Source organism: Atractosteus spatula, chromosome 7 (assembly GCF_055471065.1).
Source record: "Atractosteus spatula isolate fAtrSpa1 chromosome 7, fAtrSpa1.hap1, whole genome shotgun sequence".
NCBI lineage: Eukaryota > Metazoa > Chordata > Actinopteri > Semionotiformes > Lepisosteidae > Atractosteus > Atractosteus spatula.
Window position 1 is genome coordinate 51,656,761 of NC_142712.1, and position 23,671 is coordinate 51,680,431.

General features: G+C 41.4%; 1 protein-coding gene across 2 annotated transcripts in view; it reads left to right on the plus strand.

Moving 5' to 3' along the window:
- lrrk1 (leucine-rich repeat kinase 1) overlaps positions 1 to 16,902 on the plus strand; it is a 49,261-nt gene extending 32,359 nt beyond the window's left edge. Inside the window, exons 25-34 of one of the 2 annotated variants that reach the window (XM_088922270.1) lie at positions 195 to 364; positions 3,487 to 3,684; positions 4,263 to 4,543; positions 5,824 to 6,018; positions 6,442 to 6,593; positions 7,742 to 7,859; positions 8,215 to 8,331; positions 12,827 to 13,674; positions 14,500 to 14,601; positions 15,949 to 16,902. In XM_088922270.1, coding sequence (XP_088778396.1) covers positions 195 to 364; positions 3,487 to 3,684; positions 4,263 to 4,543; positions 5,824 to 6,018; positions 6,442 to 6,593; positions 7,742 to 7,859; positions 8,215 to 8,331; positions 12,827 to 13,674; positions 14,500 to 14,601; positions 15,949 to 16,126 — 2,359 coding nt within the window. In that variant the 3' untranslated portion in view covers positions 16,127 to 16,902. The remainder of the gene's footprint in view (positions 1 to 194; positions 365 to 3,486; positions 3,685 to 4,262; positions 4,544 to 5,823; positions 6,019 to 6,441; positions 6,594 to 7,741; positions 7,860 to 8,214; positions 8,332 to 12,826; positions 13,675 to 14,499; positions 14,602 to 15,948) is intronic. The other variant, XM_088922271.1, reaches the window with a different exon arrangement.
- Positions 16,903 to 23,671: the final 6,769 nt, after the last annotated feature.

Below are 23,671 nucleotides of genomic sequence, written 5' to 3' on the forward strand. Positions count from 1 at the left end.
TTGTGTAATTTTATAATATTTGAGTTGTTTGCTGTTCGAGGAGAGGAAGCACTGCACAGACCTTCAGACTATTTTGCTTCACGCCCGAGTCGGTAATGGCAGGGGAATGGAGGTCACGAAGGGTCTTCAGAATGAGCGCTGTCTGGTTTTGTCTGGTTGGTCCGACTGTGACCTGGGCTGGTCTTTTGCTGCAGGCTGTTTCTGGAGAACAGCGACCTGGAGTACAGCGAGGAGGAACACAATGTCCTGGGCCAGGGCGGTAGTGGCACCATCATCTACAAAGCCAAATACAAGGGCCTGCCGGTCGCAGTGAAGCGCTTCCAGTTCAAGAAGTGCCGGCAGCAGTCGCTGACCTCCAGCACAGGTGAGAGAACAAGACTCGTGTTGTGGTTCTCTCCTAACGAATTTGGGTATAAAGCCCTTGGCATCAACGAAGCTTCTCTGGTCCACCCATGCCATCACTGGGACAGAACATTTTGTAGAGGTCAAAGGCAGGGTGAGTCAAACATCTGGAACCAAACATTTACATTGTTCATGGTCAGCTAAACTATCAGGAGTTTGTTATCTCACTCACATTTACCAGAACTGCTGCCTGGATCATGATGGATTGCACTTCTCCACCCTCTAGTTCTTCCATTCTGTTGTTCATAGATTTTGATGTTTCACGATACTTTATGAAACCATCCTTCTTTAATCATTAAATGTGGCAAATATAATTTTACAGCATGTGCAGCACAGTGACACAGTGGTCTGCATTGCTGCCTTGCAGTGCTGGGGCCCTGGGTTCAATTGCGGACCTCAGGTGTTCTCTGTTATCTATGTGGAGTTTGTATGTTCTCCCCGTGTTTGGGTGGGTTTCCTCCAGGTGCTCCAGTTTCCTTCCACAGTCTGAAAACATATGGATAGGTTAACTGGCTTCTGGGAAAATTGGCCCTGCTCCGTATGTCCGTGTGTCCCATCCATGGTGTACCCTGGCTTGTGCCCATTTCTTGCTGGTGCAGACTCCAGCTCCGGCTCCCCTGCAGCTCTAAATTAGATAAAGCCGTAAAAATATGGATGAGTGGATTTCACGGCATTTTGAGCTAGATTTAATTTTCAAGTAAATTGCTTTGGTTTTTGGTAATAGCATTTTATGTTAACCTTATCTTTTGATTTCCTTTCCCCCCCTAGGGCATCCAGTCATTAATTTTCCTATTTTCTGCTTAGTGTTATCTGCAGCATGTCAATGACAGTGAGCTGCAGATATGAACTGTATCTAAAGGCTACAAAAAAGTGCACCGCAATCAAAATCTTTAGTCAGCATTTTCAGCATGGAGAGGTCTGCAGTTTTGTGGACACAAATATGTTATTGCAGTTTTCTCCACATGTTTAATGTTTCTCATTAAACTTTCCAAGCATCTTCATGCAATGACCTTAATTATGAAAGTGTGATGCAAGTTCTTTTCCCCGTAGTATGTAGTAGATAGGTCTGAAGTCATATTAATATGGAAAGCTTTGTGGAACATGGTTGTAAATAATAACAGAAAACAGGATATCAAAGGAATTTTGTCTCCCACAGTGTGGTAAATAATTGCCAGTGTATTGTTTTTAACCGTTACTGTATTTTTTTTAGATTAGCACATCCTACACATTAACCATGGCAACATTCTTTTGCCTGTATAGTCTTTCCCTTGTGGCTGTAAACAGTAAGCAAACTATAAAGTCATCTTTGTATCTACAAAACTAAAAAAAAAACACTGGCCAAAGTAACATTTATAGTTGCAGACAAAAGCGATTGTTTTAAAGTAGCATGCCTAATATAACCCCAGAGAGACACCTGTCCTTTTATCTAGCAGGTTAATAGTAGGATGCAGCAGACCTTGTTTAAGTGGAAGGTGTAGAAATGAGAACAGTGTCTGCTTGGGGCTTTTTCACTCCCCCTCTGACATCTTAGACCACATACAGAGTGGGACCTCATCTCACCTGCCTCTGAAATTCCCAAGGTGTACTGCTGTACCTGACACTTGCACATTATCCACACTGTGCGTTGTCGTGCAGCTTCTATTGGAAGATGGTCTTTGTCTCTCTTCAGTTGAAGAGCATGGTGCTTTCCTTGAATAGTCACAGAAGTAGTATAAGTAGTATACTGTATGACGAATTGTTTATCTTTGGGTTTGCCTTGATATTTTCTCGCCAGCTGGTGAGTTTGTCTTTTCTGACCACACTCAATAATTGTTATCTTATTGCAAATTTGTCGCGAGAGTGATGATCTGTAAGTCTGTGTGTTCCGAGACAAAATATGGTTACATTTCTCAGATACATTTCTGCTTTCCTTATTGCATTTTTATGTGCACCAGTAGCATGTTCCAAAAATCATCTGGCAGTCCTGCGGAACATGAAGACAATCAAAATTAACCCTGTATTAGATTCACTTTTGGGAAAATGAACAGCACAAGCACTTGTATTGTGCTGAGTGCTTACAGGCTGAATTCTATAAAAATGCTTAACACTTTAGATTAGAGGATGCCGATTGCATAAGACGTAAGGTTTTACTTATTTGCTGGGGGTTAGTTAATAACTTTTGCATTAGTCTTGCAATTTGGCATGGAATGAAAAACAAGTTCAATTGGAAGAAAAGCAGCTGTTGGTCCTGTAGTGTTTCGGTCTCTTGGCCATCTGTAACTAGTGACATCTAGAAGGATTGCAGTTATTTGGCAAAAGCTGCAGCCATCTCGCACTGTGTCTTCTGGGGGTAGGGATCAAAGTGACAGCACACACAGAATGAGCCTTTTGCACCTGAAAGAAACCAGTGTCTTATTTTTTATTATTTTGTATTTTTTGTCAACGCTTATTTTTTGGCCTGATTTGGGTTAGAACTGAAAGATGTAAAAGGCCTTGTGATTTACTGGAAAACAATGGCATTCTTTTGACACACCTCAACAGTAACTTAATGCTGCTTTAACTGCGTTTATTGCAGCTCTGTATGACCTCTGCACAGTATGGGGAAAGCACCATATTTTTAATGAGTTTTTTTTCCATTAAGTTTGCTTGAATTATAAATCTGAGTCACATAAGTGTTAGTGCGGTTTTATTTTACAGTTTTTAAGTGTATGTTTTTAGTAAGAAATATTATAACTTTTTAACTGTTAGAGCTGGATCACGGAATATTCATTCAGGCCTCCTTTTAAGTTTTCCTGGACTTAAGCAGACAATGTTGCATGAGGATTTTGTATCAAGTTTAATGCCAATGCTGATTTTTCTAGCTAAAACTTTTATAACAAATTGTTTTTGTTGTTTGAATAAAACAATGGGTGACTTAAAAAGCATAAACTGGAGTTGGTTGAAGTTGAGGATCCAGTATTTTGCTATTGGACGGCACTCCTGTCTAGTGTTTTAGATTTGCCTGCAGTTGCTCTCCAAAGAAACCTATTACATTTGGGAAGAGAAGTTAAAAAAGGATATGGATCTTCACGCCTTCCATAAGCACAAATCCTTTTCCAATTCCAGACACCATGGTTAAACACCTGCAGTCCATGGATGCCCTGCGGAACTTTTCCGAGTTCCGGCAGGAAGCCAGCATGCTCCACTCCCTGCAGCACCCCTGCATCGTCTCTCTGATTGGCATCAGCATCCACCCCCTCTGCTTTGCACTGCAGCTGGCCCCCCTGGGCAGCCTCAACACAGTGCTGGAGGAGCACTCCAAGGGTGAGTGCCCAGTTCCCACCCTGACGCGCTGCTGTCTGCTTCTTCCCTGTTCCCAAGGAGACCATGTAGCCGGAGTGACTCTTGCTTCATTTTTTAGCCATATAAGTATTAAACACAGTAATAACAAGGTCTAAACATATTAATTAAATCTAGACGGCTCTGCGGCGTTAGGTGGTCAGTCATTTCGCAGCTTAACGAAGCTAGACTAAGGGGTGAATTATGACTCGGCAGCTTCAGCTGTCAGGTAGGACCTCTGTTTTGTGTCTTATCTGCATAGCACTTTGGGAGAAAATGAGGAACGTCCAGAGGGTGGCACACAGTGAGTTAATGGTAGAGATGGAACTTCAGCCCTTTACTTAAAAACACTTGGTAACTCCTAGCTTACATACAGTACTGTATAGTATATGTTTATGGCTTTGTTGAAAGCTAAATTAAATGTCTCATTTAAATTTACTATGCACTTTACACCTAATCTAAGATGAATTAGGCACAAAAAATGCCAGTCAGAAACTAATCATGATGCTGTACAATGATAATCTGGATTGCCTCATTTACAAAGTCTTTTCTGTTCTTTTTAGCAGGAGTTCAGTTTTTGCCATTGGGTCACATGCTGACTTATAGAGTAGCCTATCAGATTGCTGCAGGGTTGGCCTATCTGCACAGGAAGAACATCATCTTTTGTGACTTGAAATCCGACAACATCCTAGTCTGGTCCTTGGAAGTCTCAGACCCAGTGAACATCAAGCTCTCCGACTATGGCATCTCCCGACAGTCATTTCATGAGGGGGCACTGGGGGTTGAAGGGACGCCAGGCTACCAGGCCCCAGAAATCAGGCCTGGCATCGTCTATGATGAGAAGGTACTTGTTTCACTTCCTTAGGGTGTTGTGTAAATGGCAGACAGGTGGCGAAATATTAGACTGAACAATCACACAAAACAGTTCTATTAATTCTTCTGCAGCAGAAATGTGCTTTTAACATAGGTGAGCCTGATCTCTGAAAGGATTGTAACCCATTGTTAAAGGATTGTGGCCCATTTTCAGGAAGCAACGTTCAGCTCGGTATTCGTGACTTTACTTATCGGTAAAAAAAATTAAAAGCCTTCGGATAATTTTTATTATTAAACAGCCTTGTAAGAGACAATCTGGATTTTCTTATATTTAATCTGCAAAAAAGAAAGTGTATGGCTTGTTGTATCTGTGGTTTTTATCTCCAGAATATATAACTTTAGTGAAATTATCTGGTGTTAAAGCAGATCTCTCTTCTCCAGAGAGTGTGATGCTCAGCATCTAATTTTCGTCAAGATTTATATCTCCCTAATCCTAGTGGCTCTGCAGAGAAATGCTCAAAGGAAAATTAATGGACCAATGAAGCCCTTGTGTCAAGATGTTGATAAAAAGCAGTGGTATGCCTATTGACATTCTCAGTTTCAGTTCCATGATTGGATCTTTTTCCTTTGTAAGAGATCAGAAATGAAATCCTTTCAGGAGTATGTAGGAATGTCTCACACAAGGCAGGTTTGTTAAAATTATGGATACCCTGTGTATTTAGAACATTTAAACTATATAATTGACTCATTTAAACCTACCTTTCTGCCAATTATGTCCACCTACATTTGGTTTATTTGTGGTGTGTCTTTTATTTGTTTGTTTCGCAGTAAAATAGTAAGCTGAAATGCGATACCAATACCAAAAACACCACAAAATACCAAATCATCATAAATTAAACAAGTTTTTGTATTTGAATTTTTAAGTTAATAATTGGGAATGGCTGGTTTTGTACAGAAGTGTCATCATGACAGTAGTTCTGTACTATAGTTGATTTGGAAATAAAGTGTTATCACAAACTCCTGGTTGCTGTGCAATGGGTGGTTTAATTGCAGTGTGGGTTATCAGCCATGTGAAGAATAACATTAGAGCTTTGGAAGACTTTGCAGACAGCTTTAATAACATAAACAGCCTGCCCTTTTCTATAGTTATAGTCTTCCATAAGCCTTTCAAAGCCACAGTGCATTTCTGTATTCCATGGTTGACCAGATAATCTTTATACCTTAACACTACATTTGATGTAACTGTATTCCTGTTGTGGGTAATGGCTATGAATATCTAGATCCTGACCGATTAATGCTTGTTCTGACCAGGTGGACATGTTCTCTTATGGCATGGTGCTGTATGAGCTGCTGTCTGGGCTCAGGCCTGTGCTGGGACAGCACCAGCTTCAAATTGCCAAGAAGCTGTCCAAGGGTGTCCGGCCTGTGCTGGGGACCCCAGAGGAGGTGCAGTTCCACTGTCTGCAGACCCTCATGTTAGAATGCTGGGACACCAAGCCGGAGAAGGTGGGTCTCTGCATGGGTTTTTCTTGTCATTGGTAGTTGGGTGTCAGAAATACAACACTCTCCATGCAAAATAACCTGTTTGTCCTGTTTGTAAAGTAGTTCATAGCAGTCATCGACTGGGTATTGGTAAATCTTTACATGACATAGCATTTGGATTTTCTCTAAAACCGGTCTGAGGACAAAGCATAATTCAAGCTATTGTACAGCCTGAAATAACTGAAGAAATAACTTAAATTAGTGATGCAGAGCAGAATGCTTTCGGTAATCAGGTTGCGCTGTGTCCAGGAGCTGAGCTCCCATGAATAAATTCATACTTCAGCAGTGTTGTGCAACTCTGGAAGGCCTCATCATGACAGAACTGCAAACATACCGTCCTGGTCCACTGGTGTTTGAATGTGTGCTCTGTTCCTGTCTTGTGTGCAGCGTCCCACGGCGATGGCTCTGCTCAGGCTGATGCAGGAGCCCAGCTTCCCCTGCTTTAAGTACCTTCTGCCCTGCGGGAAGCACAGCCAGCTCTTCCTCTCCAGCGAGCAGGGGCACCCCGCTGTGTTCTGGGACATCGACCAAGACGAAAGGTTTGGACTGGAGAAAAAAATCAACAAGGTCTATCAGAAGCTCTTGCGGTTTCTTAAGCTCTTCATACTTTGACATGGGGAGTGCTTAAGAAACGGTAGCAGTGTCTGAGAGATAATGTGGCTGCCCATATGGACTACTAGAGATTGTTATTCTTTCTAATTACTACGTTTCCCCCACACCAACCAACAAGGAAATACCTAGATGTTTTTGTCCATGCTTATGATTCGAGGTTGTTCACTTGTCTTTAATTTCTAGTAGATAACTTTTGTTTATACACGAGGGAGCATAAAAGTCTTTGTGTGTACATAATTCCTTTACTTCCCTCAGAAAGGAAAACATCAATGCAAATTTGCCACAATAAAATAACAGCTGCTATAAGTGTAAATAATATAATGGCAAAGTACAAGAAAGGGTGTTTGATCCCGCATGCTTTTGTGAGAGCCACTTATTACCTGGTTGACATCTTTCTTTTATTAAAAAAGCTGTATAAAACCTCTATAAATCTATGTAGCATGCACAGTATCTTTTTTGAAAAAGGTAGAAGTGAAGGGATTTTAAAAATTGTGATAAATTAATGATGCTTAAAAAGGGCCATGGAAATACAGGATAAGCCTTCTCACACAGTTTCTGGAGGAGGAGGGGCTGCTTTGCTGGTGTTAATTGCTGTTTTTGATTGAATACCACGGAAATATGGGGTTCCAGGGTAATGCCAGCACTGCACAATCTGAGCTTTATCTCTTGAATCAGTTGTTGCTAATTGTTGCTTGCCCATAAGCCTTCCCCAACACAAACAAGGCCACTCTCAAAGACACTCTCAGGCCTCCTCATTGATACCAGTAACAGATGTGTGCTTTCAGTGGTGAGCGGCACCTACATCTCTCGGTAACCCACCTGCACGCATTGCGGTTCCGCACTGCAAAGCTGGCTCATCGAGACTGTCCTGATTTTATCTTGAGGACAGGTGAGAAATCGAAATGAGCTGATGTGAAAATATCTTCGGTGTAAACTCACCGCTCGGGTAAATGGTCTCAAAAAGCCGTCTAAGTCTAAGTCTACTTTATACAGAGCGGTAGGCCCAAGTAAATGGTGTGAAAGGGTCACTCTGCGGGTTTGAAACGTAGCTCATTCGTCAGGGTTTGTCTTGCAGGAATTACACTGTGGTGAATGTCGACAAAGGTCAGGTCGAAGTAAGGAGAATGGCCTGCCCTGGAATGAAGATCAGCTGTCAAATGAAAGTTGAAAACACTCTCTGGACTGCAACCGAGGTACACCAGAAGTCTTGTTGTTGTCCTTGAGAAAAGTGCGTACTGAGGGGCACGTTGCAATTTTTTTAACCTGTTTTTAAATGGGAATGGAAAAGGTCATCTTAATGAAGCATGCCATAAATATTCTTGCCTGAATTTAACACTTCAAAATTCTCCACGGCTTAAAACAAATCATTATAGACCAAAAAGTGACTGATTGAAAGGACAACCCATCTGCTGAATTCGGTCTTCGCTAATTTTGTTATCTTTGCGATATGTGAAAATTGTCTTGCTTTGAGAGAATGTCATTGTCTCCTGCACACAGTTGTGTTTTCTCAGGTTCTGATTTTAATCTGTCCTTTTTCTTCCCCCCAAGGACCAAAATATTTATATTTACAGTTTGAAGGATATGTGTCCACTGAATAACCCCCAGAAACATTTCTTCTGTCCTGCCGTGGTCACCTGTTTATTTATAGTGCCAGCAAGGAAAGAGGTAAGCCATAGCAAGGGGGTTTGCAATGATCTGGAAAGTTTCCCAAGCAGTGGTGGCAGTCCTGGCAGAGTGCTCCTAACTGCTGTGACTCGTTGGTGACCTGAGAACTTGCAGAGCCGTCAGTGTGTGAGGCTCCATTCCTCCAGTCTGCAGCAACTGTTCTGTAGGGCGCTGTGGAGGGTGTGAGACAGGAGCTCATTGATGGGTCCTCATTCTGAATGCGAAGTACAGGAGTCAAACAACTCTTTATCTCCAATACTCCAATATCTCCAACTGTTTATCTCCAAAAAAAGAAAGAAAATTGTGCAACCGAGCATTAAGAGTCTAATTTGTATTTTGTACTAATGTTATTCCTTGGCTTCTGTCACTGTGTTCCATGCTGCACCTTTACAGTTGAGCACATTTCATTTCACATGTAAAGGTATTTTAACTACTGTGGGAATGTAATGTTTTTATCCCATACAGCATTGTCCCTTTAATAACCCTGAGGGGTAACTCCTCCCTTTCCCTTTGCCTCAGGTTGTGTTAATTATAAAGCAGTCTGGCTTTTCCAGGTGTTGGCTACAGTTCACGATAGAAACAGGCTGCCTCTTGGTGTTGACACAAAATACTCTACAATCAGGTTTTTAATTTGCTACTAATTATGTTTTAGGACAAAACTTTGATGTTTTAGGACTTCTTAACCATGGCCGTCTTTAGCTGTTTTGTGGTAAACCTGGTACTTCTTAACTCTTCTGGACACGGCCCAATTAACTGCAATACCTCACTCTCTATAGTAACAGTGAAAACTGAACACAAAGGTATAGTTCAGATAAAAAGAAATAATTCATCTTTTGTAATCCTTTTGTGTTGTTTTTAAATTTGTGAATTTTAGAATGAAAAAAAAATCTAAAGATCTGTTTTCCATAAAACAATATTCTGTTCTGGCTATGGAATAAAATGTACAAACTTAATAAAAATATGTATCTACAGTGCTACTTAAAACCTTAACATGATTGGATCAAGGCTTTCGAACCCAGGACCTGGAATGTCTTATCTGTTTTCATTCCATCTTGGCCATTAAGATCCTAAATCAGTTCTCTAGCGGCTAATTGGACCAAGTTGACAGCTTCTTTTAGCTCTATAAGTACTGGTTCTTTAAAGACACCTAGAAAAATCCAGTTGCACCAGCCCTCCATGACCAGGACTGGACAGCTCTGACTTAAGAGGGTTAAGACAATTGTGAGTACTGTGCATAACGCTTATGTTTGCATGGGCAAGACTGGGAAGACTGGGAATGTAAAGTAATAAGCCTAATGGCCTTGCCTCTTGCAGAACTGAGTTAAAGAAGAGTTAAAATGTGTCAGTGAGTTGCAGGAGCAGTATTGCACGTTTCCTGTCCTTTCCAGGAACAGTAGAGAATCCAGATTATATGGTTGAACTCTATAATAACATACTGACAACCAATGTCAGCTCTATAGTCCCAGAAAAACATTATCTGTATCCTATACACACTGTTCCCCTTGCTATACAGATCAGCTCTGTTCTATGGATGCATATTGCCACTTGCTTAACTTTGCCTAGGTTTCTCATAGCCCTCCCAGAGCTGGGTTATAAAATTTGATTCCCCGCTTGTCTGTTAGGAATAAAGAGGTAAGGTCGAGATGGAGTCTGTTTCCTGACTCCCTGTCCGTTGGCAACAAAAATCATCAATGCGTTGCTGAGCTACAGACTTGGGCCCTTAGAACTTAAAATTACTGCTGTCAGAGCTGTGTTAAGAAATATGAACCAGGCTGCTAATAACTTGATCATTAATTAATGGCCTATGCCAAACTTGCCTATGGCAATTAAAGAACCATCTCCTCCTAAGCAAACTTTATGAATCTCTTCGCTCTCATTTTAAACTGCTTTATGGCACCAAAACAGCCCTTGTCAAGATTTTTATTGATGTCTTAATAGCTTCAGACTCAGGGGCTCTTTTTACTGTTTTTTTCTACTGGACGTCTGTGCTGCTTTCAGTACTGTGAACCATTATAGTCGTCTTGCTCAGCTGGGGGGCCTACTTGGCATTACCTGTATTGGCTTTAATTTGTGTTAACTTATACCTCAATTAGGCTTGAGCTCCTCCATAATGGGACCGCTTCTGTTCAGTAAACAGTTCTTCCACATGGCTAGATTTGACATCATAGTGTGAATTTCCACCTTTAAGGTGATGGAATTTCAATTTTACTTGAAAATCAAATCTGACAGGAAACTGGATGTCTCCTTGTAGTGTATAGCTGAGCTAGTTGATTTCATATCCAAGTAAGCAGTTGTAAGACAGAGGCTGCGTTCTTAGGTTTTCCACATCACCTGTAAAAGTCCAATTGTGTAAGTATGGTTATTAAAAGATTTGCCATCAAGATGTGTTTCTTTGGATCATTGCTCAGTGTGATCCTGATCAGGTAGTGTCCTCTGTGGAGAAGTTGTGCAGACTTCAGGATAATTGCAATTGTATTTTATGGCCAAGAAGGGTTTATTCTCATTGTATTTCTTACCTCCTAATATGTTACACTCATTGCTGTTCACCATAGCCTTTTGATACCAGTATTTTGTTGATCCTCTCAGTAAGAATTTGAACTGTGGGCAACAGGACTCCAATCTATTATGCACTCTGTCTGTGAAAAACTCGAAACTTTATAAAATTAGGACTTTTTTGGGTCTAATTTCAAGCAAGAAAGACAGAAACAAGCTTACCTTAAAACTCAGAAGCTTTTTTTTTAAAACTAAACTGAACCCCTATAGTTATATATGGGATATCTTAGCAGTTCCAGTCTGAGCTCTATATACCTGTCGCTGAAAGAAGCTCAGTTCATAGGGTTTTCTAGCACAGATCATTTACTAACCACCACAATTGTATGAAACATAAAAGAAACTTATTGGTTTGTAATTAATGCAATAATTTGTGTTAATTGCATAATTTGTGAAATAACCTACTGTTAAGCTTGTTGACAAGATCTGCTTTGTAAGCATCATTGGTAAGAAGTGATTTTAAACACAAAATTTTGTTCACTTCTCCAAGATAGAACTATTGCCATCAAAATCAGAAGTTGAGACAATGTCTTCCTTTTTTCTGTCTTGCCGGTCCACCGAGCACCGCTCTCACCTAACTGGTGTGGCTGGTTTTTACCCCTGTGAAGCAGGAAAACGGTTTCTGCTGCCGCTAAAGCCCTATTTAAAGAGGAAAACAAACCATCTAACGAACCAAAGTCCCCTGATGACAAATGGTGACGAATTTGTAATACAGGTTACCACATAGCCAGGGCATGTTATTGATGTACAGTATTTTATCTGATTTGTTTGTATTTTCCTTTTTTCTCCTGAGGTGTTTTTATTGTGTGGTTGTTGAGATGCTTTTATACGAAAGGCATGTTAGTAGTTGTAATAGAATGAAACAGGGCCTTGGGTTTGGTTCTTTCAGTGGTCATCCCACTTTGTAGAGGCGCATGGTAAAACCGCTATACCAGTAAACCGCGGTTCTTTAGTCATGTGGTACGTAAGAGAGATCACTTTATTGGCCGTAAACAACTTCTTGTATTCGTATTTGTCTTTTCGCATACCCCAACTTGCTCTCCATGAGACACACAGACAGGGAGAGAGAAGCTTGGGGTCAGAGCGCAGGGTCAGCCATTTATACGGCACCCCTGGAGCAGCTGGGGTTAAGGGCCTTGCTCAGGGGCCCAATGGAGTAGGCCGCGGGATAAGAGCTGGCAACCTTCCAGCCACAGGCGCAGATCCTTAGCCACAGAGGTACGCTCGGTAATAGCCGGCAATTTCTGTCAGCGGTTTTATTTTTTCAATTTTAACAAAGATTTTCTACTGTTTACATTCATAAAATCAAATTTGATTCATAGAGCAAAATGACTGCGATTAAAATATCGTTAACTTTAAAAGGGTAGTACGTTTTTCGGAAATCATGTGGAGATTGGGCTGATTGGTTCAGAACAACCTTGACTTTCATCGATAGGGGCATTCCCAATGACCCAGTGAACATGTGCTGTTTTTTCTAGTTTTTCTGATTCTACTGTAACTCTGGTCAGGAAGAAAGTCTAGTCTTGATCATGTTTTTAATTCCATTACTACCATTTGATTTTTTTTTTCTTTTTTGCAAGTAAGATTTTCTTAAGCTGTTAAAGTCAATATAGATTGTCTTGTCTCAACAATGTTTTAAACAAGTATTGAAAGTATTCTTTGAAGTTTTAGATGAAATAGCCAAGGGAAATCGAACGTGCTAAACAGGTTTCATAAGGTTGTGAATGTCAGCTTTACTCATTGTAAAGAAAGAATGTTAGAGCTTACATGCACCTGTCATATTGTGAATTTTACATCACCTGGGTTGTGACCCTTGAAGATATGTGTTTCATAGTCGTTGACAGACGTGTTCCACGTTCTTGCTGCCCCTGTTTCATGTCCAATCCTTGCCTGAGAGCTGCAGCACCTGTAAAGCATGGTCTTGTTTCTGTCTTTCTTGCTCTAGACTCTCCCGTTGGTCTTTGTGGGCATGGCGGATGGGCTTATTGCTGTGTACACGCTGATTAACGACGTGCCCCGCGATGGAGAGTCCTACCTGTGTTCCCACACTCTCAACAGATCCGTCTTCAGCATTGCAGACGAAGATCCAAGGCAGAGGCCCTACCCTGTGAAGGCCATGTTACTGGCTAACAGTGGCACTGAGGTCTGGTACACCAATGGCCCTGGCATCCTCATCATCGACTGTTTGACCCTCCAGGCAGTTAACCGCCTGGATCCCTATACCTGCCCCTCTACAATAGTGTCAATGGCATCTAATTCAGGCTGCTTGGGAGAAGAGGCCGCCTGGTGTTTGGACGACCATACGAACACTTTGCTCATGTACCACGCCGCGAGCTACCAGCTATGCGCGCGGTACTTCTGTGGAGACCGCAACCCCCTCCGGGACATGTTCGTAGTCCAGCAGCCTGCTGGGGCGGTCTCTCCGTCGCCCCCCACCCCGGAGAAGAGCTCTGAGCACAGCAGCCCCGGAGAGGTGACAATAATGTACAGCGAGGAGACGGGGACTCAGATCATCATGCACCAGGACTCCCTGACGGACTACTGCTCCATGTCCTCCGCGTCCTCCGAGCAGCTGTGTCAGATGGACCGGTCCAGCTCGGGGGTGCTGAGCTCTCTGGCCAGCTCCTGCAGCATGCCTTTCTCCACGGACTGCGAGGACTCCGACAGAGCGCAGGAGCTGCCCGTCGACCCCACCTCCCCCGAGACCTTTGAGGCTTTCTTGGGGAGTGAAACCCCGGAGCATCTGCAGGCTGTGAGAGTCCTCGCAGTGAGAAACACCTTGTGGATCCCCAGGTGATATATTTATGCGCGCTCATTAACATGCTCCATTCTGGTCATTGCAATCTCTCGGTTTGCAGGGGGGGTTAGGCACCACTCTCAGTGCCCACAAAAGGGAAGATTGGGAGGGATTTCCAAAACCTATTTTCAGATTTGTATTTAACTGCTTACACTTTTATATAGCAGTTTTCTACACACTCCACTCAAAGCGCTTTACAGGTAATGGGGACTCCCCTCCACCACCACCAATGTGCAGCCCACGCCTGGATGATGCGACGGCAGCCATAGTGCGCCAGTACACTCACCACACATCAGCTATCAGTGGGGAGGAGAACAGAGTGATGAAGCCAGTTCAGAGATGGGGATTATTAGGAGGCCATGATTGGTAAAGGCCAATCCAGGTACTGACTAGGTTTACACCTGCTTAGCTTCAGTGTGTTGCTTGTTGTGTGTTGCAGGATGATATAGCTGCTGGCAGATTCATGGTTATTTTTATGTATCTGGAATTACATAGTGTAGCAGAGTTAGTTTAGGACTGACTAAACTTAATCATAAGCATACTACATGGTAAATGACATTGTCATATGTGTATTATTAATAATTATGTCAAAGGAAAATTAAAATGGTAAACTATTTTATCTTGTGGATCTTGTACCATAGGTCTGGGTCTTAACAGACTTTTAAAACAGTTTGCAATCATTTTAAGCCTTTTGAATTCATTATTTGAAATTGCTATTACATTTTCAAAGTAAGTAGCTATGCTGAAACGTGCTTGTGCAGACATAGTCCGGAGGGCACAGCTTATGGCCTATGTGGGACTGAGAGACTGCTGTCTTGCAGGCGTGGTGGGGAAGTGATGGTCATCAAGCTGGAGAAGCAGGCAGAGGTCCAGAGAGGCAGGGTGATCGCAGTACTGAGGGCCCCAACTCTGCCTGAGCACGGGTGAGTTTGGAGCTGCTCCAATTGTTACTCATTATGACATGCCAATTGCCAGAACAACTTCACAAGAAACAGTCACAATTTATTTTTACTCAGGAAATTGTTACTTGGTCCTCATATTCCATTTTGTTGGTTTTTGGTTTAAATTAGGTTTTGAAAGGTTTTGAAAACGTCAAAGACTTCACGCTCCTGTTAAAATTCAGTCATTCTGCCTTCGATGTGTCCTGTATACTGTCCATCACAAATCATCATTCACAATGGCGTGATGTTTGGATCAATTCAGCTCCTCCTTACTTGCAGTTAAGCTCTCAAATATGGAAAAAATAGACATTTAGCTGCTGATTCAGCTTCAGTAAGGCACACAGAGATCATTCATCATGTAGTTAATGGTTTGGGTGACTCTGTAATTATTTCTTTAAAAGTTCTACCAGCTGTTTCACTATAAAAAGGACTTTTGTTCAAAGTTCAGGTTTAAGAGCAGGCATTTCACACCATTATGCAGTAAACAGTACATTTCCATTAATAAGCCCACATGGTATTATCCACCTGTGTCGCAGGTCAAGAAAGTTTTTGATACATTAAAATTGAATTTGGTGGTTATTGCATAAATCATTTCTAAAAAGAACATACATCCCTAACATCTACAGGAGTCTGTGTCTTTTGAATTTGTAAGAGAAATTTGACACCAGTACTTATTTTATGGTCATTAATCAGAGGTCTTCAAACACCCTTATCTTTCACTTGACATGCAAAGCACTAATAATGGGACAGCCACAGAAAGTTAATGAAAATCCAGATTTACATTTCAGCTTAAAACTGAGGAGTTCCATTCTTTTTATTCTTAATTCTTTATATCTTATTGAGTATCCTGGTAAAGTGCCTCTTGAGATATGTGTTCTGGAATTGCATCATGTCCTAGCATAGTACGGTCCAAAAGGAAACTTGACTATGTTCCAGTTGTAATTTCAACAATCTGACCGCAGAAGGTGTTTAGTAAAAGACAGAATGTGTGCAACTACCTTGTCTTTAATTGAAAACAAAAAGCAAATACTGTTAATAACATTTGTTACACATAAATGCTATTAGGGCAGCAGCTCTGCTGCTGTGTACTGTGCGATCCATTTACAAAATAACAGGCTCAAAACATTAAAATGCTAAGCAGGCTGAACCGGTATGTTTTCCTACTGGTTTGTACAGTCGAACTAATAAACAGTGTGATTGTAAAGCCAGTGCCCTCTGAAGGAAATGCTTCTCCATGCTGCCTCCGTGTTTCTAGGAAGAGGCGCTACATGTTAATTTCTTCTTTAGAAAAAAGTGAAAGTGAGTAAAATGCCCCCTGTCTTTCCCCAGGGTGCTGATGGAAGCGGCTGTGGTTGCAAAGGACACTGTTGTGTGCGGCTTTCGAAATGAAAACATGGAGTGGTGCCTGGCTGTCTGGAGGGGCTGGGGAGGCAGGGAGTTTGAAATCTTCTACCAGTCCTATGAGGAGCTGGGCCGGCTGGAGAACAGCATGAGAAAAAGAAGGTAGCTCTTGTGCGGCGCAGAATCGGAGCTCTGTGAGCGACACGCTTGGGGGAATAGAGACTGACAGGCCTCCCTGTTCCTACCGGGGGGCAAGCACGCTTTGACATCAGCACCAGAGAGCGGGGGGAAGCTCGATGGAGCTCTTCTCCTTATCCTGAGCTTCAGCTGCCTGCTCCCTGTCAAAGCCACATGTGTACCTGTGCAGGCAGTCAGGTGTGGATGGCAGCTCTTCAAGCTTCAAGGATGTCTGTTACTTGCATGACATGTGATCTTTTTCAACACATTTAACTAGTATCCCCGGATCCCTGTGGAAGGGACTACAGGAGACCAACTGCATACAAACTGAACCTTTTTTTTTCCAACTAGAAAAAGGTCAAAAAGACCAGTACTGAATAAATAAAATTGCATGACAGTTTCTACATGGCCATCAAAAATAAACCAGAGGACATACCGCTACAAGTAGCAAGAACTAACCAAGATTAAAAAGGTTTCCAAATCTATATCCTTAATATAAGCTATAAGCTATGAATTGCAGCCTGGGAGAGGGGTTAAATGATTGTTTCTTAAATGCACAATAGTAGAAAGCATTTATTTTTGAGTATTAAAAAGCTCTGCCATGCAGATACAGTTCTAGATGCCAGGTGTTGCGGAACAATGCCTGAAAATATGTATCCAGCTAAAGATTCGTGGGGTATATAATGTAATGTACTTGTAGATTATGATATGGTTGGGAATACTACCTGCATGTGTAAATAAAACTACAATGCACTGTTTGTGTGATTGATCGAATCATCTGAAATCATTTTTTGTCACAGTAAATATTTTTTTAAAAGAGCCAGATAGCAATTAAAGTTTTGCTTCTTGCAATGCGTGATCCTGCAATTACAAAAATTGCATTTTAATACAGTGCTCAACTGTGGTGCTTCTGTCTACACCTCTAAAACTGGCAGCGCTATATCCAATAATAAATAGCCGCTGCTTTTAACTGCATTAAATTAAGCGCCTGAAGCTCATATAATTGTACCTTTTCCGTTTGGTCCACATCGTGGTTTATAAAGCTGGAGTGCATAAACAGAAACTGGTGTCAGAAGGGACTCAATTAACTGACCTATCTTTCTTAGACTGTTTACTTGGATTAAAACATAGATAAACTATTTGGAGTAAACTAGTCATGAATCTTAATTCTGGTTAAAAAAAAACTCAGCTTTCTATCAAGCTAAGTGAAGGCTCTGAAAGTTAAGATGGAGGCAGAGGTGATAGTAAAAGGCTTGAATTATATTTCCAAGTACTGAAAATATGATACAAAGCATAGCTTTTTTTATTGAGTAGCTTTAGCTGTATTCAATTCAACGTTATTGTCATTATACTTACACAGGTGCATAGTATGATAAAAAGTGTTTCTCATTAGTCACTCAGGTGCAGTATATAAATAGGACAGAAGATAAGACAAGAAGAAAGATAAGTTTATGTATCCACACAAACCCGCACACTCTCACACTAGGGCCAGTTTTCAGAGATGAAAATTAACCTACCACTTTGTTTTTAGACTGTTTGAGGAAACTCAAGCACCCTAGGGAAACCCACATGAACATGAGAAGAACATGCAAACTCCATGCAGATAGCACCGCCCAAGCACAGCAAGGTAGCAATGCTCACCGCTGCACCACTGTGCCACCCGCTTTAGCAGCAATGTAGTAAAAATTCTCCTTGTAATTCAGCCATTTTTCATTTTGCTCTGCTTAAATGGGTGTAGTGTATCCTTGTACTCCTTGGTAAGCATTATTTTACATCTACACACGTGATTTATGTGTGACACTTTACTGTTGTCAAAGCTGATAAGTGACCATTAACTGATCATTGCAGAGTAATGCAATGTGTGGAAGAGGCAGAGACATTTCAAGAAAGGTAAGATAGGTTTCTAGGGCCCAATTGTTTATGACGAATGAACAAATACAGTCCTACGCTCAGCATTTAGAAATTCTGGAACTTCCTCATTCTGTAGTCATTGGCCATTCTCTTTATGAAACGCTGCGCTTTAACATGTGTTACTGAGATGGTTGACGGGAAATTCTCCAAGAAAATTGTTTGCTGTGTTGGCAGCTGATGTGCTTCCTGGCCGTGTTCTCTGTAGTAGATCGAAACCAAGCTCGCCGGCGATAATCTCAACAACTCTTAGTCTTCTCCTGTGCACTACATCACACCATTTCTCCTAGAGATAATGAGAAGGGATCAGCATAAAAAGGCAGAAATAGAGATTGTTTTCCTTACTTTCCTTGCTTTCCTTGATGTAGATCAATTACAAGAAAGTACATGCTTATAAGAAAAGTCTGGGAATAACGGACATTGCAGTCAGTTTAAATCCTAGCCCGTGGGCCAAGACAACTGTTCCAAATGCAATGTTCTGTTTTTACAAAGAAGCTGCCATTTATTCATTTATCCCTGACATACAAAAAAAGGATTGTATTCTTTATGGAAAAAAATTTGGATTTAGCAACATGATTTTCAAAATTGTGGTTTGTCATGTGGAAGATGAGGATAAATGTATTAACTATAAAAAAAGTTGAATAATAAAAGTAACTTAAATGGCTAGGGGACTGAGTGATACAAAAGGGCTAGCACAGGCACACAGCTATAATGTGCTGTAGTACTTAGCACCATACAGAGTGTGTAGGGGTCTGAATAGTAGTTTGTAATCCTAGTCTGAAGTTCCACTCAAAGTAAAGGGCTTCACAGAGCAGTTCCAAAGACTAACTAGCTACTGATGCATGATTGATGAGTGAAAAGTAGGTGATGACAAGGCAAGCACCTGGGTAATATTTTTTAAAACCCACTTTATGAAGCTGCAAGTAACCACAAATGAATGCAATAACGCAGCACTGACTGAAGACTTTTGACCTTCAGTGGGGAAAAAAAAAAAACAAGCTCCTACAATTGCCACTACTTCAGCTTTGTGAAAACTGGTTCAGGTAGCCTAAGACAAGGATTTTCTCGACTGTAAATAATGCTCGCAAATAATTAAAAATGTTCCTCATAATTTAGAAAATATTTAAGACCAGAAGACGCGTGTGGGATTCTACAGGATTTGGTGTGTGTCTAGAGGTAAAGCATGCGAGGTTTAGTGCTGTGATGCAAACGCAGGATGTTGTATGATGAGAGTGAAGCCCATCTTGGGGTGCCAGCTCTTGCAATAAGGGAGACTGGCTGAAGTTCTGTTCGCAGAACTGGAGTCAGGCTCAACGGGATTGTGGGGGGTGGTAAACTGGTTTAGACTTTCCCCATTTCACTGTGCTTAATTTTATTCCAAAACGCAGTGCTTTAGTTACCGAGAGGACAGAACCTTTCATCACGTTGAGATTGAGTTTCCAAAGGCTGTGATTTATTGAGGGGGTCAAGGTGGCTGACAATCCTGCTTGTTACCATGGAGATCATTTAGATGAACATTTAATTTGCAGCGCCGGTTTCAGAGCAGTTGGTTCTCTGTGCATTAGAAGGCAATTTCAAAGAGCAATTTGCACCAGCTCTCGTCTCAGTGAGCACCAAGGGCTGTCGTCGCTTCTCATCTAATGCTCTCCAGATGTCTTTGTTCAGCCTGTGTCCATGATGGAGAAACAGGCAGGAGGGGACAATGTTAATTTTGCCTCGTAGAAGGCTGAAAGCCATGCTCCAGTTGCCTTTCATTTTCTGTTCTCTCTCTGTTTGAGCAGAAACACATTATATGCGATGTGCAGGTAGAAAACAGCAAACATTAAAATACTGTGCAGTGTTTGCCTGCTTTCATTTTAACAGCTTCCAACAATGAAGCAGAGACTTGTCTTTCTAGAGAATTGTTTTAGCAATCCATGTGTACACAGATGTCTTCTCCAGTGGTATGAAACAGTGGTTTCCAGCCCTCCTCCTGGGGGACCCCGTGTCTGTTGGTTTTCTTTCCAACTGAGCTGCTAATCACTGGTGCTAACTGATGCCTTTAATTGATGTGCTTGCTCATTGTGTTCACTGGTTTCTGCACTCTGTCCTTGTTTTCAAATATACTGTGCTTTTAAGCGCATTGTTCCAGCCAGTTCAGCTGGTGATTATGCAATCTGTCCTCAGCTTGTTTAGGAATTTGCTCCCTTAGCTCTGTCTAAACAGCTCTTAATAAGAGATCAGTTTTGGATGCTGTTAGGTGGATAATGACACTGAATTAAGCTCCCACTATATTTTTTCCTTTCTTCAGAGGTCCACTTGGTTAAATTTTAGGCACTATGTGTGAATAGGGACAGATCTGTAATGAATCTGTAACACATTTTCAAACATTTGCTACCAGCAAGACATGTTTTTAAAAATGGCTACAATCATCTCATGCATGCATGTTAAGCAGTGGAAGAGTTCCCGGTCTCCTGTAATTAATCCCATAGATTTTGGACTGTCTTTTTGCAAGTTAGGCTGTGTAATGAACTGATTTTAATAAAGGATTTTTTTTTATATTTCTGCACAACATTCTGGGATGGCTGGGCTTGAAGGGCACTAATAAAATACATTTCTGTGTTGTAGGTTGTTGCACAGGCGAATTCATTCAGCCTTTCCATGACATGACTGTGCTCGTTGGAGGTGGGGGGTGAAATCAATTGGAAAACAGCAAGAGGCCTGGCTAGTAATACTTTCCATATGGTAGCCAGCCCCCTGGGGCAGCTTCCTGAGAGTGGTCAAAGTACAGCCGAGGTAGCAGGAGAAACATTCCAGCCAGGCCTCACCCGGGTCTCCCCAACAGAGACAGCTCAAGAACAGAAGGCCCAGGAACCTGGCTTGCCTCTGGGCTGAGGAATTAAAGCCTCCACAGTTGACAATTAGATTGGCCAAAATTGGTTTAGCCTGATGAAAATACGTTCAGAGCCAATTCCTCTTTCAGCTGCGATGCGAGATGTTTGTTCCCTTGCCAAGACAACAGGAGGTCTGTGTCCTTCTTACAGGAAAGAGCTCCTGACAGTACTGTAAGGTTTTAGATTGCTGAGGAGTACAATCTAAATCTGTGAGAAGCCTTGGTGAGTCAGGGCACAGTGGACTTTCCAGTGGAGTGAACTCTGAGAATATAGCAGCCTCTGCTGCAAACACTGTATAAGACAAAAATATTTGTCTCAATATACCATAGCAGAGGTTCCCAATGCTGGGCCTGGAGACCCCCATACCTGCAGGTTATCAATGCAGCTGCATGGCTGAAAAGAATCATTAATTGGCTCAGCTACTCCAATGTAGGAGATTTTAAGGTGCCTCAGAAATTCAGCAGTTAACGGACAACCTCTTCAAAGAGTTCAAATGAAACCTATTAGGTCTGTTAGGGGTTCAATTATTTAATTGAGTGCTCAGGTGGAAGAAAATCCATGAACCAGTATTGGGAAGCCCTGCACTCCAAGTTTGTAATAGTTTTCTAGAAATATCACATGTATGGTAGTGTAGGTACAAATAAAACTGTGTAAGACACTCTTTTTCTTTTCATAAGGATTCATTTTACTTCCCCAGATTTTTAACTGGGTCTTTCACCTGAAACAGCACTGAGGGGTTAACAAGAGAAAGACTGCAGATGTCTGTGGTAGAAATGACTTGCCTGTGACCTACTGTAAGTGCCTGATATAGGACACCTGCTTTTCCACACTCCAGAGCCGGTGTGTATGAGGACAGAAACTGGCATAGCTGACCTGAAGGACATCCCCTTGCTTTCACACTTACTGTACCAGTGATGGCTCTGTATGGGAAACACATCCAATACCCTTTGAAACAGTGATGTGCTTCACCCTATACCAGGTACTTATGAAATGGAAAAAGGTGAAAGCCTCAGTAAAAACCGAGTACAGGAATAACCATATGCCTATGTGCTCAGAACACATTTAGACAGGCCAGAATTTCAAATTGTCTATACTGTAAACCAAAAGAAACTATTCTGTAAACTATGCATTAACTGTACACAGTAAACCCGTATCAGTTTTTCACTATTCTTGCCATCAGTCAGACTGTGTGTACAGCTGATCCATGTTGTTGATTTGTTGGGGGCGTCATTCCAAATTAGACTTGTATGTAGAACTTTTATTAACAAAAGCTGAACAGCCACTTCAGTTTATTCACAACATTGACATCAGGGAAAAATGCAACACGGACATTTTTTATTCTTTGCAGAGGAAAACAGGAAAGGTGATGGGGGTTTGATGTTTTTCGGATCGTCCTCCAGACATTCTTGAATTGGATTCTCTTAAAAACATACGAAAATAACAAAGCTTACCAACAAGAGTAAGTGTTGTTCAGCCCCTGTACTTTAGCTTGTTTGTTTGTTAGTAGCTAATTGAGCCAAGAATCCCATCCAGGCATTTTGTGAAAGAGCCAGGGTATCAGATTTTACAATATGAGAGCGTGGAAGCTCTTAAGCCTCATACAGCTCTTAAGCCTCCAATTAAAAACATTCTTTTTATATTTAGCTATATAAAAAGTTTACTGAAACAATAAAACCGTCCATTCAACTTTTGTGGTGTAACTGCACATTTGTTTTTGCAGATGCATTTCCTTCCTTGGGGGTGTCACTATACTGGTACCTGGAGAGACACATTGTATGTGTCACAGGTGGCCAGCTTGGCCCTGCACAGCCACCGTCCAGCAGACCTTACAAGTCCACCCTTAAGTCAGCAATTGATAAAGACTTGGGAGTTGATTCATTCTGTTAAATTATCAATGGACAACTGACTGTGATCCTTGTAAGCTACAGGGTGTTGGTATTTTCATTTCATGAATCTCCTTAATTGAACAAATCACCTGCGTAATTGCTTGAAACAAAATATAAATGGATGATTTAAGGGTGACCCATATAACCTGCTGATTTGTGACTCTACATGACCAGCTGTGGCTGCTGTAAGGAGACATTTGCAGACAATATGAATGAGCTGTAAGTGGCACTGCATTCTACACAACACATAAGGTGCTTAAAAGTGTGGACATGTAGCAGATATGAACATAAGTGATTAATTGACTGAAACAATTTATTTCTATAAGGCCCAGGTTTTTATGTGGTGTGAAAATGTAATGTAATGGCTCATCAGACTCCACTCATAGTGTACATACTGTAATAAGGACGTGTAGGGGTAAACATTTCCAGTATTTTGAGTTTACAGAAAGAAAGGATTCCTTTTACAGAAACAGCTTAATCATTTTATGTCGTTAAAGGATGGAAGACTCAGTAGATCACAGGCTTGCTAAACCATCTCAGTCAAGGCTTCATCTACAACAGTACAACAAGTCTGTTGAGGAATTACTGAATGGAGGGCATGCTTACAAAACCTTCTTTTCACCATATTGTTTCATTTTGTTACATTTCCCTTGGTGCACAGAAATAGTATCGCCTTAAAACCATGGGCTGCATTCAAATTGGCCGCATAAAAACATCCTGCCACCACTCTGTAAGGTAATGACTGTCAATTAGTTTGGTGCAACACATTTTTGGCAAATGTTTTTTTTTTTCTGTGGTACTGAATGTTCCATTTTCAAAATTATATTTTATAAACGAGAGACAGCGTTGGCCTTGAATGTCTCTTAT